Source organism: Boleophthalmus pectinirostris, unplaced genomic scaffold (assembly GCF_026225935.1).
Source record: "Boleophthalmus pectinirostris isolate CB_2022bp ecotype Guang Dong unplaced genomic scaffold, ASM2622593v1 HiC_scaffold_17, whole genome shotgun sequence".
Taxonomy (NCBI): domain Eukaryota; kingdom Metazoa; phylum Chordata; class Actinopteri; order Gobiiformes; family Gobiidae; genus Boleophthalmus; species Boleophthalmus pectinirostris.
In genome coordinates, this window is record NW_026571115.1 from 30,476,410 (window position 1) to 30,497,440 (window position 21,031).

Here is a 21,031-nt window from a genome sequence, read left to right on the forward strand (position 1 = left end):
CATTCATTCGACTTATCAACAACAAGCCATAAACGTCACTATTCTGCGCTGAAGTAGGCGAAAATTGTTAATGAACTCCGTGTCACTGAAGCGAAGCACATCACCACTCACCACTCTTGGCTCCGTCTCCACATCCACACGTTCCTTTCAACGGACGTCGCTGCCGCTGTCCCACAAAACACCACGGCCAAAAACCTCGTCCTTCTCCTTCTCAATCTCCTCCTTAAAACAAGTAAGTTGTTCATGTTCTGGCTCCGGTACGAGAGGAACTTTAAAATCTCCAGGTGCTCAATGCTCGCGTCCATGTTTGGACAACTTCCGTAAACACAGAGCACGCTCGCTGCGGTTGACGTCGTCGTGTCTCCAGTGCACATGCGGGACACTTTTGGGGCGTTTACTGTTCACACTGGAGTCACATACAAGTCGCATTTAATTGGAAATGTGAACGACCTCGCAAAAACATCGGATTTCACAAAAAAATTTGGAATTGAGTGTAGTAGTCTGAACGTAGCCTAAGTGCTTCTGCCACATTTAACATTACAAAAAATTCCCATATTACATAAATAATAATTTAACTGTAAAATAAATTTAAAAAAATACATGTTGCCTTCTTTTCATTCATAAATAAAACAACTCAACTCAAGCTCATCTTTGCATTAACTCTGTTAACCGTACAATAACCATGAGCTCATTTAGCAGAAGAAGCTCCGGAGGTTTCTTATTTTAATAGATCCATGTTCCTCACCAAGCGTAAAGAGCTCTGAGGTTTCCCACAATCCACTGCAGATCAAACCGAACGTTCCCAAACACTATTGTACAAGTTACACTGCAGCAGATTATTAATTAAAATCTTCTGCATAAATAAACTTTATATTACTAAACTTTACAACAGGAGTGTCCAAACTTTTTTCATCAAGGGCCACATATCTAAACACAGACAAAGCAGAGGGCTGATCGATGGCCGTAGACTGGGGCTCAGTACAGGGAATAACTGAAATGTGTGCATGTTTAATACGTTAGAATGATCCATCAGTTTTTATTCATGCTAAGATCCTTAAAACCACACACTAAATATTAAATATGAGCTTTATCAAGGTAGATTTTCAAAAAACTTGCAGTAAAAAAATGTTTTAATTGATGCAAGGAAATTTGGGCCAATTCACCTGGAAGTCTGAGGGCCAAGAAAAATTTGTCTGTGGGCCGCATTTGGCCCCCGGGCCATAGTTTGGACATGCCTGCTTTACAACATTTAAAGCATAACCACTCTAGAGCCACATCAGCCTGTTTGAGATTATAATGTGTTTAATGCAGTTTTGCGCAAGTGTGTTTACTTTTTACATAAACAAAACTTAATACTGCATGGCTAATTTGCATAAACAGCGCACTCCACATGCCGCTGATGTGGTTCAGCTTCTGTCGGACTAAAGGACACTACTCAGTGGAATATGAGTGTTCTTTCTGTGAGGATGTGCTGCTGATGGTTTTGTTTGTAAATGGTGGAAAAGGTTTGTGGTGCTAGAAGTTTTTCACTGGCACCAACTTTCGGCATTCACAGCAACAGTGAGAAGAATGAGACACGAGCAGCAAATTCAGGAAGGTGGGAGCCCGCGGGGGCGCGCACAGAGAAGGCAAACAAGCGAAAGGGGCGAAATCAGAATTGAATGTAAGCATTATATCGATGTATACGATATGTCAGAATCCATATCGAGTTTCAAAAATATCTCGATATATTTAAAATGTCGAGATATCGCCCACCCCTAGGTGATACGGTGATTCATTTCAGTGCAAACGTCACCTATGACTTCACAAACCTGATGCGATGTGCTGTAGTTTCATTACGGAGATGCACGCTGATTGTGTTGTTGGTTGTTGTTGTTGTTGATGTTGCTGATGGTGTTGTTGACAGCAGCGCTCTGAAGGGGGAGCGCCAAAAAACGAAAACTAGACTAATCATACTCGAATACTAGAGTAACTAATTTATCATTTTAATACGTTGTCACCTGGTCGTTTCCATGGCGATAGATGATTTGTCATACTGTGGAACATTCCAGGGCAAAGCAACAACATCACATCACAGAGATAAACACACGGCATCAGAAAAGTTACACAGCGCACCTTTAAGACTTTTTTTTTCCTCTTTTTTTTTTGTTCTCTGTTGCTCAAAAAAAAAAAAAAAAAACGTGTGATGATAGAAAGAGGAAACAGTCTTTGACAAACATTTCCTCTCACATTTCAGGCCCTCACACACATAATCTATTTAAAATAACAAGCCGTCATTTTGTTCCCCGTGTGCTCGCGCTACAAATCCCTCTTTTGATCATGAGCAGCAGAAGCAGCTTTGATGGTGAAGGATCAGGAAATGTGTCCCATCCTTCAGGCATGTTCTCTCCCTGCTCAACCGCACTTTGACTGCATCTCATCCTTTATTAAAGCTGCAATGCGGAATCTTCAGGTTTTTTTGTCCATGGAGTTGACCAGAATCTGTCTCTAAATCTGTTTAAATAGAAGCATATAAGCAGCTGTTTAGGTCAAAATGAGACTGTTCTGTATCAAATTGTAAAATGTTTTAATCAACTGAGAAACAGGAAGTGTACAGTTAGCATGCTAGTTGTTAACATTACTGTGATTTCAAAACTTTGGAATAACTTTGGACCGCTGCAGACTTTTTGAAGCGGTATTATGTTTCCTTGTTTGAGAAACGTTATTGTATACACCAAGTTTTTGCTTTTGTCTGTGTTTTGTAATATAATATTCCGCAGTATGGCATTAAACATATCTCCATGGAGACCAGCAGGTGATACCACCAGGCCACGTTACAGATCATATCTGTAGAAAGACGACCCCGTTCACAAAAATGCAAAAACGCATATTTTTCTTTTCTCTTTTGAGCAAGAAAAACACTTATAAATATAATTAAAGGGCCTGTATTATGGTATTTTCTGTGTTGTAATGTTATTTTTTCATCACAAACAGACCTGGAGTTGTGTTTTGTTTAATTCACACATGTTTAACATAAAAAATCTGCATATTTAGGATGAGTTCTTCTCTCAAACGGAAAACTATACAGGAACAGGGTAGCCGCAAGGTCTTAAAAGTCTTAAAAAGGCCTTAAATTTTATTTCCTAAATTAAAGCCTTAAAAAGCCTTAAATTATGTTGTCAAAGTCAAATTTTTTTCACAAAGGTCTTAAATTCCATTATGCTTTTTCATTATCCAGCTCAACCGGGCTGCAGTGCAGTGTTAAATGGAGGGAGGGAAAAACAACATCAACGTAAAATAACGTAACGTGAATGAACTTCTAATTTGGAGTTTGCACAAACAATACGTTTTTGGCGCCGGCGGCAAGAGTAAACAATCAGTTCCGTCTACACTGCCCAAGGCGCAAAACTCTGGTCAGATCTGCTCACGTCGTGTACGCGTTTACGTCACATACATCACCACTGAGCCACCTGGCATTCATACACAATTCAATTCCACACACTTTTGCGTCACCATATGCACGCAGATTTACTACCAAAAACACTCGTCTAAACGCAGAATAAAAAGTGAAGACGCTACGCCACTTTTGTGTCTTCTGTTAGGACCATCATCATATAAACGTAGCCTTCGATTCTACTTAGTAGTAGTAGTACCGGTAGTTGATTGGTCATTATTAGAATTAGATCTGGTGTTTTTCTCCCACATAATGGGTGCGACGTTGGTCTTAATTTTCATGAAAGTAGTCTTAAAAAAGGTCTTACAAAAGTCTTAAATTTGGGTAGTCAAACCCAGGGATACCCCGAGGAAGTGCTTCACTGTGTTTTTAAACTCCATACACCTTCACTAGAATCATTTGGATGTTTTCAGACCTGGAATTGCCGATCTCTACTGAACAAAAGGTAAAAGTTTTTAACTTGAAGATATAGACAGACTAATAATGCAGGATTACTCAAACGTGTGAATGAAACAAAACACAACTCCAGGTCTGTTTTTGATGAGATAACAGCATTATAATATGACTTAAAGCTCAGAAGAGTCAATTTAGTGTAGAACAGGGGTCACCAACCTTTTTGAAACTGAGAGCTACTTCATGGGTACTGAGTCATACGAGGGGCTCCTAGTTTGAGACGCTCTTCTGAAATAACACATTTGCTCAGTTTGCCTTTAGTTATACATTTTTAATTATAATTGATAATAATCTATGTGAAGACACTGATGACTTTAATGGTTTCTCACAATAATTATCATCATTCACAGCAAAGTGGGAGATGGATATCAATATTCAACACTTTAACTTTATTAATCTCAGTAATTGTTTAAGTAAGTATTTTTAAGTACAGTGTTAGTAAGTGTCATCATTGCTTCTGAGCGTGTTTACATGCACATCAGTATCTCGGTTATAAACACCAGGACTAAACCAGGACTGAACCAAGGACTGAACCAGAGCTGAACCCAGACTAAACCAGGACTAAACCAGGACTAAATCAGGACTAAACCAGTGCTAAACCAGAATTGAACCAGGCCTAAAGCAGGTCTAAACCAGGACTGAACCAGCACTAAACTAGTTCTAAATCAGGACTGAACCGAGGACTAAACCAGGAATAAACTAGGTATAAACCAGGTCTAAACAAGGACTAAAACAGGACTAATCTTGGACTAGAACTTGGAATCTAGGACCGCCCCTGAGAGTACCCGAGCCCGTAGAGCAGGTCGTCTGCAAGGCGCGATCGGGCGTCGGCTGCTCTTCGCGCCGTGGAGCTCGGAGTTCTGCACCTGTCCTTTTGCTCGCGGTCACCCGACGGTCTACGCGGGCGCATCTCTGGCGTTTACGGCTGCTGATATCGCGGTGATTTTAGCAAATTTGTATGAAGATAAAACCACCACTTCAACCCAGGTTAAAAAAGCATTGTGACGCGCGTTACTGACATTTGTACCGAGTAAAATATGACTTCTTTTTTTCCCCTGTAATGCCTTAAATTACTATGTTACAGCAAAAAGCAACGCATTAAAGTAATTCGTTACTTTTAAAACGCGTTTCTCCAACACTGGTTATAAATACAATATCTTGGTTTCTTGACATAATCTTACAAATGCTGAAGTGCAAAAAATATATATATTTAATAAACCAGAAAAACTACAAACAACCATGAGCTCCTTTAGCAGAGGAAGCTCGGGAGGTTCTAACCAGTGGACACTGCACAGATCATCTAAACTTCATGTACAATGAACATATTTTTAAGATATTGTCATTTTTAAATCTATATATATGCAAGGGTGATTAAAAAAGAATTGCAACAGAATTAAATTAAATTGTAGATGCAGCTCACTAATGAGTTGCGCTATTTTTAGAACCGGCTTACGGGGGACTCATGTAGTCCTTGGGGCCGACCTGGAGCACTGTGTTGTGATCCCTGGTGTAAAACCTTTAAATATACACATAAGATCATTTTAATGCCATACTGTGGAACTTCAGTACGTTGTGGAGATGTCTGTTTTTATGTACTAACGGCTGGACAAATGGATTAATATTGATTTATAATAATTCTTAAGACATTTTTATTGGTAGGAGTTGCCCTCTGCTCTGGTTTTTCTTGTGTCAGCACCGCAGGAGGTGTCAGCCGTGAAGTGCATCTGTGATTTATGGACCGGACCGACCTGTAGGCCACGCAGAGGTCAATAAAAACAGCTCAAATAAAAACGAAAAACATATGCCATCCATCATCTAAACATTCTATTATGTAAGCAAGGAGTCAGGACTCTCTCCTCACAGGTAGAAGGTCACAAGTTTGATTCCTGGAGTCTTTGCATGTTTTTTTTTATGTGTCTTGGTGGATTTATTTCTCAGGTTTGGTCTGGTTTTGCTTTAAATTTATAATATGAATGGACAAGAGGCTAATATCACTCTACTTAGGAGTCTGTGTACCGTGTAATGAAATGCTTTTTTTGTTTACAGTAAAGAGAGTAAAGCGGTTTAAATGAAGCTAAAAACAGTAACTGAATGCAGAGATGGTCTAATAGAAAACTGAGACAGACTAGTGGGATGACTAGAGTTGAGGAAAAAGTGATTGAAACCATACAACTTTGCTTTTGTTTACCCATTTACATTTTATGAACATGCCAGGAACGTTCCAGCATAGGGCATTAAAGTTATTTATCTTCTATTTATTTCATGATAGGTGTTTTATTGCTCAAAACTGTCTTGAAAGCATCCATTCTTACTGTGACGTGTTGTATTACCCGCTTGTCTCCATGAAAATAGATAATTATGTTGCAATGTGTAGCTGTGTCAAAATCCCACTTGTACTTTGATACACTACAGGTCAAAAGTTTAAGAACACCCTCATTTTTCCAGTTATTTATTGCAATTCAAGTTGTGCAAGTCCAATGAAGAGCTTGAAATGGCACAAAGGTAAGAACTGAACAGCCAGAGGTAAAAAAAATAAATTAAAATAAAAGATACAAAACCCAAGTCCAAGCTCTGCCAAAACTACCTCAGGAAAAAAAGAACAAGATGGTAAAGCTTGAAAACATGGAGTGTCCAGCACAGTGTCCAGACTTAAACTCCATCGAGCTGGTTTTGGATGAACTGGACAGAAGAGTGAAAGCCAAACAACCTACAAGTGCCACATATTTATGGAAACTTCTGCGACAGACTTGGGAAGAACTTTCTGAAGAATATTTGATTTCTATTGTAAAAAGAACGAGCCACGAGTGTGTTCAGCTGTTATATCTGCCAAAGGTGGACACTTTCATGAATCAAAAGTTTAGAATACGTTTTGGTCAACAGTAAACAGTAAAAAACTTGAAAAAGAGTGGTGTTTTAAAACTTTTGACTGATAATGTACATGGTTTGTTTTTTGTTTTGTAGTATTTTATTTTCCAATATGAAGGAAAATGTTACTGCAGGGCTAGGTACCATACAACCAACCCAGTCAGTCGATTTTAATCATATTTAACTAGCAATGAAATATAATAAAGATATTTATTGATGACTTACGAAGGGAGCGCTGTCTCATGTGGCCAGCCCGCCCGATTCAGGACCTCCCTCCTTTGTAGATGATGTCTTCAGGCTGAAAGATGAACAAAAAACACGGGGTGGGAGGGGGTTGAGAGAGCGGAGACAGGTGGCGTTGTCGGGATAGGCCTGTATAAATAGGGATTCTGGTAACTGAAGGTGTGGTTAAGCCGAGCTGCGATTGGCTGGAGAGGAGCAGGAGAAGGCTGAGGTGTGGTCCTGCTCCTCAATCTCTGTCAGTCATATTAACTTCAAAGTTGTATTATGCACCTTAAAGCCACATTATGTAAGTTTTTCCCATTTTTATAATTTTTATTTACACTGAAAAACTGAAAATCACTTAAAACACACCATTCTTACCTGTCCTAGAGAAGAGCTACTTCTAAACCTTCTAAATAAATCTATCATGGAGAATATTTTTACTTTCTACTTCAGTGGAATTATCCAGAAAGTTACATACTGAACCGTTAACTAAACTCGATTAAGTCTTTATTGCGTTTCTTTACCATGGTAATAAAGCGCCCTCACTTCTCTCTGTGTCTGTGTCCAGGTGGAACCAGCTTGACCTGGCCATCGTGCTGCTGTCAGTCATGGGCATCACGCTGGAGGAGATTGAAATCAGCGCCGCTTTGCCCATCAACCCCACCATCATCCGCATCATGAGAGTGCTGAGGATCGCCAGAGGTACGGCACACTACACCGAGCACTGCACTACACTAACCTCTACACTACACCAACGACTACTCTACATCAACCGATACACTACCCTGACCACTACACTAACCACACCACACTACACCGAGAACTACAATACATCTATCACTACACTACATCAACCACTACACTACACCGACAACTACACTACACCAACTGATACACTACACTGACCTCTACACTACACCGAGCGTTACACAACACCAACAACTACACAACACCAACAACTACACTACAACGAGCACTACTCTGCACTACACCGACCACTACACCAACTTCTACACTACACCGAACACTAGAGTACACCACTACACCTGACAGGACAGGGCCAGAGGGGACAGACAGGGGAGCAGCTCGATAGTAATGCTTTATCAGCTAATTTAGTAAAAAAAAAAATTAAAAAAATTGAGTCAGCATTCATTTTGCACTCTGTAGCTTTCCTGATGGGGGTCTGCCACTTGCTTGTCGCCAGGGGGACGTTATTGATTTGAATGGAACTCTTTCCAAAGAGAAAGACAAAAACAAGGAAACAATAGGACTAATCAGGATATGCTAATAGGAGTTAGATCGTACACCAGGGGCTTGAGCAATCATGCGAAATTTGACTCAGGTAACAGTTCACACCTGAGGCTAAAATGGACTTAACTAATAGAAGATACTCCTTACTTTAACGATTTAGTGTTTGCTCTTCCCTCCAGACAAGCATAAGGCAGTATCTTAACAGTATCCTGTCAGAACTAAAATTAAGATTCATTTAATGTCACTGAATGAAAAAACAAGCAAGATAATTACATTTAGCAACTGTGACGATGAAGCTGCTTTGATGAGTGACAAAACTTATTCACTTTTAAAACTCTGTTCACTTGACAATCTTCATTTTGTTACTGGAACCAGAGGTCAAAAGAAACATTTCTCATACTTATATACAGCCTAAGACGCAGCATTCTTGGATGTTTATACAAATGTGTGGTCTGTTGTCCCAGGCCCCAGGGTCTTAGGGGCCCAGAAATGGAAACTCTGCCTATTAATTAAAGGGCCCATCTCATGCAAAATAACTCTTTTCACATTATATCTTCTGCACATATAAAAGCATAATTTGGGTTTTGGAACATCCATTACACAATAGTTATGAAATCTTCCTGATTTCTCGGAGACCAGGAACTATGAAAAGGCCGACTATTGCTCATCCCCCCGCCCGTCCTGAGAAAACACAGGCTCCGCCCTCCAAACGTGACGTAGGCTCCGAGTGAGCCGCCCTTCCTCCGCCATCTCAGGGAGGGAGGGGGAGACAGGCGTGCACCTTGATAATGTTAGGAATAAACTTTTATTCGTCATGGCGATACAGCGCGTTCAGCCGCATGTGTTGGACCTGGAATCGGACGAGGACTTTGAGGTGCACGAAGTTCAAGCACCGCGTCGACATCAGCTGAACATTACTGATTGGTAAAGTATTAATAAACGCTGGTAGATAAACTTATTATATCGTGTTCACTGCAGGTTATAACAACGAGCTTATGCTGTCGCTATTGTTTAGGTGTTCATGTGGGAATTGTCAGCTGATGCGGGGTGGAGACGGGGCGGAGGCGGTGGAACGGGGGAGGGGGAACGGGTGCGAAGCGCTTTCTGCTACGTCAAACACGGCATAGGTGTAGCTGGCCGTTGTGTCGGTTGTAGCAAGTTTTAGTTCGTTGTCACGTGGGAGGGTGGCAGAAATACACTGCAATTTGTTAAAAAAAAACAAACGTTGAATCAATCTAAAAAACACTTCGGTAACATATACAAGTCCCACACGTCACTCTTAGAAGGTAGAAAGCTCTGAAAAGTTGATTTTGTATGAGATGGTTCCTTTAATATTAGAGGGGGGGGCCTATGTCTTGTTGTCCCATGGCCCCACATTTCTGCCAACGGGCCTTTTCTGTCTTTGCATCTATAGAACTGTTGAAGTCTGCTCTTGTAGCTGATTGACTGAAGAAAAAAAATCAAATCGTGACTAGCAATGCAATTTTGTTTAATAATGGGTTTAATAATCTGTTCAAAGTTCACATTTTAAGGTAAACTTGACCATTTTAAGGTAAACTTGTCAATGTGTATATAGATATTAGATGTTGTCTGTGGAAGAAATCCTGCTATTTAAATTACAACCTTTGTGATTGTCTAATTGTGTCCATTCAAACTGCGATTTTGATTCGATTATCATTAACTTTGCAGTCCTAAGCTCTCGTCCGTTAAAATGAAGGGTTTGTTTTCGCCCATGGAGGAGACTGAACCTTCCATTAGTGGGCGTGTGTCTGCCTAAACTAAAATGTGTGTGTCTTCTATCGTCTTGTACCCACACGCACGCACACACTCAACCAGTGCTGAAGCTGCTCAAGATGGCCACCGGAATGAGAGCCCTCCTGGATACCGTTGTCCAAGCCCTGCCTCAGGTACAACACATGCACCGATCACACCACTGCATTCTATAGGTTGTGTTTACGTTCTACAATTTGTTGACTTCGTAATTTCAGACAGAGGGCAGGGGAAAGACGAAGGTTTTTGGAAAGCAATGTTCAAAGTTATGATCCACAAATGTTGAAACTCATCATTATTTTTAGCAACTGGCACCATAGAGTCTTTGGTGAGATAAGTGACAACGTCTTTAGGTTGAATAATGGCTCTGCTTTGTGAAGCTATTGCAAAAAAATATATACATTTGACATTTTGCTTTATACCTGTTTTTGTTTAATGTACATTACCGGTCAAAAGTTTTAGAACACCCTAATTTTTCCAGTTATTTATTGCAGTTTAAGTCCAATGAAGAGCTTGGAATGGTACAAAGGTAAATACTGAAAAGCCAGAGGTTAAAAAAAAGATAAAAGATACAAAACACAAGGTCAAGCTCTGCCAAAACTACCTCAGGAAAAAAGAACAAGACGGTAAACTTGAAAACATGGAGTGTCCAGCACAGTGTCCAGACTTAAACTCCATCGAGCTGGTTTGGGATGAACTGGACAGAAGAGTGAAGCAACCTACAAGTGCCACACATTTATGGAAACTTCTGCAACAGACTTGGGAAGGACTTTCTGAAGAATATCTGATTTCTATTGTAAAAAGAACGAACCACGAGCGTGTTCAGCTGTTACATCTGCCAAAGGTGGACACTTTCATCAATCAAAATTTTAGAATACGTTTTGGTCAACAGTAAACTAAAAAAAAAAAAAAACTGGAAAAAGTTTGGTGTTCTAAAACTTTTGACCAGTAGTGAAGATACGTCCAGTAGAGTTCAGTAGAGATCGTCAATTCCAGGGTTGAGACTATCGAAATGATTCTAGTGAAGGTTTATTGAGTTTAAAAACACAGTGGAGCACTTCCTGTATTACCACATGACATCGCAAGGTGGAGTGTTGACAGTTTGAGAGAAGAACTGGAGGATCTGTGCGTTAAACATGTGTGAAGGAAACTAAACACAACTCCAGGTTTGTTTGTGATGAAGAAACAACATCATAGCAGATCAGAAAATAGCGTAATATGGGACCTTTAAATGTAAATTGAAATTTTAAATATATTTATCTGATCTTCTGAGTTTGACATTATGTTAAAGCATTTTTTTAGTTTTTTATTTTTTTTATAATTTAAGAATTATTATTATTATTATTATTATTATTATTATTATTATTATTATTATTATTATTATTATTTATTTATTTATTTTTAAAGAGAATTATCTGATCTTCTGAGTTTGACATTATGTTAAAAGCATTTTTTTAGTTTTATTTTTTTATAATTTAAGAATTATTATTATTATTATTATTATTATTATTATTATTATTTATTTATTTATTTATTTATTTTTTAAAGAGAATTATTCATCATTCATTTTGTTGAGCTGAATACACGTGATAGCTGTTAAAAATCAATCAGATCAATGGAAACACTGGCTCTGGTTTCACTGAGAGCGACGGACACCAGTGACAAGAGAAAGAAAGAGCCGTGGGGACTGCTCCTGGACGACTCATTTATGGGAGACCACAGCACAGAGCCTCAGACCTCCACGAGCGCACAGCATGGAGGAGGAGACGGTTTCTGTTTCAGCACCACGGAGAGAGACCAGAGAGAGCTCACACAGGGGGAGAAAGAGAGACAGAGAGAAAGGTACAGAGAGAGAGAGAGAGAGAGTGCACAGATCAGTTCACGGGGGGAAAACACAGCGGGAGAAAGGGAGATGGAGAGAGGTACAGAGAGAGAGAGCACAGACTAGTTCACAGGGGGGCAAGAACTCAGGGGGAGAAAGGGACAGAGAGAGAGAGAGAGAGGGAGGTACAAAGAGAGAGAGAGAGAGAGAGAGCACACAGACCAGCACACAGGGGGAGAAAGAGGGAGTGACATATAGGGAGAAGGGGAGAAAGAGAAGGAGAGAGACATGGAGAGGCAAAAAGAGAGACAGAGGGCTTGAGACAAAGGGAGAGAGAGACAGACACATAAAGAGAGAGAAAGAGAGACAGAGATAAAGACAGAGAGAATGAGAGATAGAGACAGAGGGAAGAAAGAGAGGGAGAGAGAGAGAGAGAGAGAGAGAGAGCACAGACCAGCTCTCAGGGAGAACAAAACACAGGAGGAGAAAGAGAGATTGACATAGAGGGAGAAAGAGAAGGAGCTCTCTCCTTCTCTTTCTCCCTCTACATGGAGAGACAAAAAGGGAGACAGAGAGAGACAGACACAAAGAGAGAGAGAGAGTGAAAGACTGAGAGAGATAAAGACAGAGAGAGTGAGAGATAGAGACAGAGAGGGAGAGAGAGAGCACACAGACCAGCTTCCAGGGGAAACAAAACACATGGATAGAAAGAGAGAGTGACATATAGGGAGAAGGGGAGAAAGAGAAGGAGAGAGACATGGAGAGGCAAAAAGAGAGACAGAGGGCTTGAGACAAAGGGAGAGAGAGACAGACACATAAAGAGAGAGAAAGAGAGATAGACAGACAGAGAGAGAGTGAAAGACAGACAGAGAGAATGAGAGATAGAGACAGAGGGAGAAAGAGAGGGAGAGAGAGAGAGAGAGAGAGCACACAGACCAGCTCCCAGGGAGAACAAAACACAGGAGGAGAAAGAGAGATTGACATAGAGGGAGAAAGAGAAGGAGCTCTCTCCTTCTCTTTCTCCCTCTACATGGAGAGACAAAAAGGGAGACAGAGAGAGAGAGATTAAGACAAAGGGAGAGAGACAGAGAGAGACAGACACAAAGAGAGAGAGAGAGAGTGAAAGACTGAGAGAGATAAAGACAGAGAGAGTGAGAGATAGAGACAGAGAGGGAGAGAGAGAGAGCACACAGACCAGCTCCCAGGGGAAACGAAACACATGGATAGAAAGAGAGAGTGACATATAGGGAGAAAAGGAGAAAGAGAATAAGAGAGACATGAAGAGACAAAAAGAGAGACAGAGAGAGAGAGACTGAGACAAAGGGAGAGAGACAACGAGACAAAGGGATAGAGCGACAGACACGCAAAGGGAGAGAAAGAGACACAGACAGAGAGAGAGTGAAAGACTGAGAGAGATAAAGACAGAGAGAATGAGAGATAGAGACTGAGGTGAGAAAGAGAGGGAGAGAGAGACAGCGTACAGACCAGCTCCCAGGAAAAACAAAGCACGGGGGAGAAAGAGAGTGACATATAGGGAGAAAGAAAGAAAGAAAGAGAGAAAGAGAATAAGAGAGACACAGAGACACAAAAAAGAGACAGATAGAGAGAGCAAGACAAAGGGAGAGAGAGACAGACACACAAAGAGAGAGAAAGAGACACAGACAGAGAGAGATAAACAGACAGACAGACAGCTGGAGAGAGAGTGAAAGACTGAGAGAGCTAAAGACAGAGAGAATAAGAGATAGAGACAGAGAGAGAGAGAGGGAGAGAGAGTGCACAGACCAGCTCCCAGGGGAAACAAAACACAGGTGGAAAAAGAGAGAGTGACATATAGAGCGAAAGAGAGAGGGAGAAAGAGAAGGAGAGAGACATGGAGAGAAAAAGAGAGATAGAGAGAGACTCAGACAAAGGGAGGGAGAGACAGACGCACAAAGAGTGAGAAAGAGACAGAGCACCTGTTTCAGCACCATGGAGAGAGCACAGACCAGTTCACGGGGGCCAAAACGCTCACCGAGAGTCAGACAGAGAGAGAGGTAGAGGGAAAAAGAGATATAAAGAGCTGAGATAGTGAGATAGAGAGATAGAGAGAAGTGGACAGAGAGAGAGACAGACAGGCGCGGAGAGAAACAGAGACACGGTGAGTGACAGCTCAAAGCCTTCCCCTTCCCTGTGCTCGCAGCTTGGAGCTGCTTGTTTCTGTTTCAGCACCATGGAGAGCTCACAGACCCTCTTACAGGGGAAGAAAGAGAGAGAGAGGCAAACAGAGAGAGAGAATAAGAGCGTGCATGAACAAGCTCATAGGGGGACCAAAACACTCACCCAGATACAGAGAGAGGGAAAGAAGGAGACACAGAGAGAAAGAAAGAAAGACAGAGAGAGAGAGAAAGACACAGCGATATAGCAAAATAGAGAGTGAGAGAGAGTAAAAGAGAGAGAGATGGCAAAATAGAGAAAGAGAGAGGGACACACACACAGACGTACAGCTCCAGCTCAAAGCCTCCCTCCCTGTGCTCGCAGCATGGAGTGGCTTGTTTCTGTTTCAGCACCATGGAGAGCGCTCAGAGCCGCTCACGGTGGGAGAAAGAAAGAGAGAGAGAGAGAGAGAGAGAGATACAGAGGGAAAGGGAGGAAGAGAGACTGAACGAGAGAGCACAAAGCAGCTCACGGGGGGTAAAAACAAGGACAGCTGCTTTGGCTATGGGCCTGTCTAGTTCTGTTTACGAATATGATTAATACAAACAAAAAGATGCACATTTGCTTTTTAGTTGGTTTAGCCTAATAAGTTCAGTACACAGAACCATCATTTTAGTTTATATTGCGTTGTATTGGTGAACAGAAGTGCTGCGTAGTAAGTGGTTGCACACTGCCTTTGAGCCCATGGGCAGGACACTTTACTGAATTGGACAGATTGGACTGAAAAGTGAATCAGTTAATTTAATCAGTTTATCATTTTGACTCTATCTCTGTTTTGTAAGTTAAATTTACTTCTTGTATTTTGCATTACTAATTTTTTTTTTCCTTTTTATTTTATTTTGTTTATTTATTTTTTTTTTTCAGATTTTTTTCAATGTTATTATTATTATTATTATTATTATTATTATTAATGTATTTATTTTGTTTTTCATTTTTATGTATTTATTTTTCTTCTTTTTTTTTATTTTATTTTTGTCTGTGTTATACCTGCTTTTTTTTTTAATGTATTTAATAAAAATGTTTCCTGATTTTGTTCAATGTATAATAATAATAATAATAATAATAATAATAATAATAATAATAATAATATTATTATTATTATTATTATTATTATTATTATTATATTTTATTTTTTTCATTTTTATTTATTTTTATTCTTTTTATTTTATTTTTGTCTGTGTTATACTTGCTTTTTACTTTGCTTTTTTGATTTGTCTTTTTTATTTTATTTTTTCAATGTATTTATTATTATTATTATTATTATTATTATTTAGTTTTTCATTTTTATTTATTTATCTTTTTTTTTTCTTCATATTTTATTTTTATCTCTGTTATACCTATGTTTTACATGTACTTGAATAACTTGAGTTCTTAAAAGTGTGCTTTGTCCTGACTGCTCTATACCCAAGTAAGGGCGAGACAGAGGTTAGGGTTAGAAGATATCCATTGTTTTTTTTTTTTATTTTTTTCGTCCTTTCGTTTTGTCTATTGATCCTCCTCTCATTACCCACAAGGCCAATCTCATCCCAGCGGCGCTCAGGGAGGTAATTAAAACTGTAGTTAATGAATGCTTTTCCTGTACGAGTATTGGTCTACTGACACAAGCATGAAAAGAGAGAGAGAGAGAGAAAGAGAGACAAAGAGAGAGAAAGAAAGAAAGATGTCCAAGAGAGACAGAGAGAGATGGGGGGCAGAGAGAACAAGATAGACTGAGAAACAGAGAGAGATAAACGGAGATAAAAGAGAGACAGAGCAAAGAAAAGGGGGAGAGAGAGGGGAAGAGAAAGAAACAGACAAACAAAGATGTAAAAAGAGAGAGAGAGAAAGAGGGACATAGAAAGAGAGAGCAAATAGAGAGAGGCAAACAGAAAGGCACAGAGAGACAGACATTGACAGAAAGAGCAGAGAGAGAGACAGATACAGAGAGGCCAGAGATAGAAAGAGAGAGACAGAGAGAAAACAAGGAGAGACAGAAAGTTGTCTAAGAGACAGACAGAGAGAGAGAGAGATAGCCGGAGAAACAGAGATAGGCAGACAGAGAAAAAGATAGAGAGAAACAGACAAACATAATAGATAAAGAGCAAAGAAAGTGACGGAGAGAAACAGAAAGACAAAGAGAAAAAGAGAGGGAAAGAGACTGAGAGATAAAGAGCAGACAGAGTGCAAAGAGAGACAGACAGACAGACAGAGAAAGCAAAGAGAGAGAGAGATCGATAGAGGAGAGAAAAGGGGAAGAGAGATACACAGACAGAAAAAGAGCAAATAGAGAGAGAGAAAGAGGGAGAGACAGAGCAGAGAGAGAGACATAGGAGACAGATAGAGACAGAGAAAGTGTGGGGAGAGAGACACACAGAGACAGAGAGAGCAATTAGAAAGAGATATACAGAGAGAGAAAAAGAGAAACAGAGTGACAGAGGGAAAGAGAGAGACATATGTATATATATATATAGAGAGAGAGAGAGAAAACAAGACATAAACAGAGATAAAAAGAGAGAAACAGAATGAGACAGAGAGAGAGATATACAGAGAGAGAAAAGAGAGAAAGAGAGTGACAGAGAGAGAGGGAAAAGAGAGACAAATATAGAGAGAGATAGTAAACAAGACATATACAGAGAGAAAAAGAGAGAAACAGAAAGAGACAGAGAGAAAGAGAGATATATACAAAGAGAGAAACAGAATGAGATCAAGAGAGAGAAAGAGAGATATACAGAGAGAAACAGAATGAGACAGAGAGAAAGAGAGATATACAGAGAAAGAAAAATATAAAGAGAGATAGAAAACAAGACATACAGAGATAAAAAGAGAGAAACAAAATGAGACAGAGAGAAAGAAATATATACACACAGAGAGAGAAAAAGAGAGAAACAGAGTGACAGAGGGGGAAAAAGAGAGACATATAGAGAGAGAGAGAAAACAAGACATATGCAGAGAAAAAGAGAGAAACAAAATGAGACAGAGAGAGAGAAAGAAAGAGATATACAGAGAGAGAAAGAGAGAAACTGAAAGAGGGAAAAAGAGAGACATATATAGAGAGATACAAAACAAAACATATACAGAGAGAAAAAGAGAGAAACAGAATGAGACAGATAGAGAAAGAGAGATACACAGAGAGGGAAAAAGAGAAAAACAGAGTGAGACACAGAGAGAGAGAGAGAGAGATTACGATAGCAGACACATGGCAGGAGGTGTAACCCGGGGTGATGGGACCAGAGCAGAAATGAAATGCCAAACTGCCATCTCTTCACCCACAGGCTCAGCTCTGTTAGGACGATATTGACATTAGAACAGGAGCTCAGGGACGTGAGGGAGAACGGAGAAAAGGACGGCCCCACTACGACTACGAGAAATATCAATACTATCTCCGCCACACTGGGACCATGTTTTTTTTTTTCTACCGCAATGAAAGAAATGATCAAAAATACAATATGTGTGCCACCCAGGGCTCGTGAAAGGTAGTGACGGGACTTTCAACTCTTTTATGGGAATCTTTTGGATCTGTGCAACTAATCACAGAGACCAAATGACCAAGGTTAAATAATTCTGAAATGCCTCAAACTGAAAAAAAAAAAAAAATAAAAAATCAGAAAAATTTTAAACAAAATGCTTAAATAAATACATGAAATAAAATAATTAAATAAATAAATGAAATGCTTAAAAAGATTCAAAAATGCTTTAAAAATTCTAAATAAAATGCATAAATAAATAAAATAAGAAAATAAATAAATAAATAAAATGTTTTTTAAAAATTCAAAAATGCTTCTAAAAAATTCTACATAAAATGCTTAAATAAATACATTAAATAAAATAATGAAATAAATAAATAAAATGCCTAAAAAAAAGCTTTAAAAATCTAAATAAAATGTTTAAATAAATAAAATAATAAAATACAATATTTTAAAATATAAAAAAGTTTCCAAAAAATCTAAATAAAATGCCTAAATAAATAAATAAAAAGCTAAAGAATAAAAAAGCTAAAATAAAAAAGCTAAAAAATAAATAAAAGTGCTTCAAAAAATCTAAATTAAAAGCTTAAATAAATAAAATAATACATAAATTAATAAAATGCTTCAAATAATTCTAAATAAAATGCTTAAATAAATAAAATCTGAAAATAAATTAATAAAATGCTTCAAAAAAAAAAAAAAGCTTCAAACTGAAAGTGGTAATTGGTTTTGTCCTTTGAAATTAAGCAGAATCTAAATAAAACATTGCACTACAATATAAAATAATGGAAAATTAAAATGAAACGAAACTTTATGATGATGCCAAAAAATCTTGTGTTGGCTCAGCGTAAATCTGTGTAAGAATGCGTGAAGATTAGAAAGATTCTGCTCTTTAAAAAAAAAAAAAAAAGATCTGATTCCAACGCAACAAACTGTTCAAAAGAGCCACAAGTCACAGAATAAGGGAGTACTAAATATAAACTAAATATATGTGGATGTGGGCAATGGGGAAAGCTTGAAATAAGTTCAATTGAAACGGTTTGAATCTATTTGAATACCAGATGCCCTTCCATTTAAAATCCAGTTCTGGGTTGAATGAGTCGCTCTAAACGCCTCAGGCTTCACACACTGTGGTCAGGACTCACTCGGAGCTCATGTTTAGTGTCACTTTTATTCCTCCTGTGTCCTGAGATTATGAGGGAAAAGCTCTGTGTGTGCACCTGCTTTGATCACACCACATAGAAACGTTTCTGTGCGCAAACATGAGGTCTATTCATGAAATTCAAATTGGTTAAAGGCTTGTGTGGTATTCTTTTATTTGTACAGGAACAGCACACAACTATACATTAAAAGGCCTGTATTCCGCAGTTTTCTGATCAATGTTGTTTCCTTATCACAAACAGACCTGGAGTTGTGTTTTTTTTCATTCACGCATGTTTAACACACAAACCGTAAAAAAATAAAATTAAAATTAGGCTGAATTAACTTAAAAACTATTGCTTCATGACAGAGGTGGGGACTTGCAAGTCGTGATTTGGACACGAGTCAGACTTGAGTTTCTATTTTTGGGACTTTAGACTTGATAAAATGGACTGAGACTTGGGACTTGATTTGGACTTGAAGCTCAATGACTTGGGACTTGACTCGGACTTGAGCCCTGTGACTTGAGAAGACTTGATGCTTCTGCTAAAAATATACTGCATATGTTTCTCGAAAATACTTTTCTCTTTACAGTTGATACACGCGGCGCTTAATTTTACAGGAACAAACTGGAACATGTCCCCTTCTCCCACTTGTTACTATGGCAACAGTAACTGAAGTACTGTGAGATGGTATCCTCAAATGTACTACAGTGATGTACAGTACAATAAAGTACGATACACTAAAAAAGGGGGAACTGCATAGAACTTGATCTTTCCATTTCAGTGCAAACTACTTGACAAAATAACAGTTATTAAGCACTCTTAAATCTGAATTATTTCCGTTCTGACCGCAGTGATTCACACTAAGATCTAGTCAAGACATTTAAAAAGGAAAAATGTGCATTTCTACAACTCTTACATAAATACCGTATTTTCCGGGCTCTTAAGCCTCCAAACCCATCAAAAAATGACCCCGCAATCCAGAGCGTCCTGTACACGAATCCACTCCAGTGTCCCAGCACAACCCCAGTAAACTACAAACACGCACGGAGCAGACAGCGACCACGCCGAAAAAAACACCCGCAGCCACGCTCATCACTCCACGCCGACGAGGAACAGAACGGAGGAACGAACTGAAAAAGCGAGCGCAATGTGCCGCTTCTAGACACGACTGAACAACTGAGTCACTGCGAACACGCCGACAATCCAGCGGTTCCAGACAGCACCCTCCCTACACGCCACAACTGAACAAAGCCCAGAGTCACCGTGAACGCAACAAACAAACAAAGTCCAACTGACCCATCCAACTGTTGTGTTTCGTTTAAAGTCCAGTGTGGTTTATTTGTGAAAAAAGTTCGAAAATAGACCATTTAATGACAGTGCACCTTATAATCCAGAGCACCTTATAGTGCGGAAAATACGGTACTCATATAAATATACCATGACTTTTTAACTACAATCTAGTTTAAGGGTCATATAAATTGTAAAAATCGAGATTTGAAATGACTTGGAAGCTCAAAGCAGATGACTTATGGGCCAGTGATTCAAGACTCGACTTGGACTTGTCTGTCTTTGACTTGGAACTTGACTCAGACTTGAGGTCAAAGACTTGAGATATGCAAAACAACGACTTGATCCCACCTCTGTTTCTTGACATCACGAGGTGGAACAGAGCATTTTGAGCTCTGGAGCTTTGTGTGAATGAAACAAAACACAAAATAATTCAGTTTGTGACGTTGTTTTAATATTTATTACACTTCAAAATGTGCATCGAAACACATACATCCCCTGAAGTGACTCGGACTTGAGGTCAAAGACTTGAGACTTGCAAAATGACGACTTGATCCCACCTCTGTTTCATGACATCACGAGGTGGAACAGGGCATTTTGAGCTCTGGAGCTTTGTGTGAATGAAACAAACACAAAATAATTCAGTTTGTGACGTTGTTTTAATATTTATTACACTTCAAAATGTGCATCGAAACACATACATCCCCTGAAGTGACTCGGACTTGAGGTCAAAGACTTGAGACTTGCAAAACGACGACTTGATCCCACCTCTGTTTCATGACATCACGAGGTGGAACAGGGCATGTTGAGCTCTGGAGCTTTGTGTGAATGAAACAAAACCCAGAATATTTCAGTTTGTGGCGTCGTTTTAATATTTATTATGCTTCAAAATATGCATAGAGACACAAACATCCGCTGAAGAATTACCTTTTTTTGTGTAATTTTTTACGTGTTATCAGTGACATCCACCTGCAGCTCTCTGTTCACAGCCTCATCTCTAAATATATTAAAATTGGACAAGAAGAAGTGATGCTATTATGCACAGAGCCCATCGCAATTACTAGATAACAACTATATAAGCCCCTCAAAACACATTTGACCCGCTATAAATCTGCTCATTAAGGCTTAACGATTCATTAATAGC

The 21,031-nt window shown here is 39.1% G+C and overlaps 1 protein-coding gene across 1 annotated transcript in view; it reads left to right on the forward strand.

Moving 5' to 3' along the window:
- cacna1ia (calcium voltage-gated channel subunit alpha1 Ia) overlaps positions 1-21,031 on the forward strand; it is a 493,137-nt gene that overhangs the window by 408,939 nt on the left and 63,167 nt on the right. The window contains exons 28-29 of the mRNA XM_055153099.1: positions 7,545-7,678; positions 10,064-10,134. Coding sequence (XP_055009074.1) covers positions 7,545-7,678; positions 10,064-10,134 — 205 coding nt within the window. The remainder of the gene's footprint in view (positions 1-7,544; positions 7,679-10,063; positions 10,135-21,031) is intronic.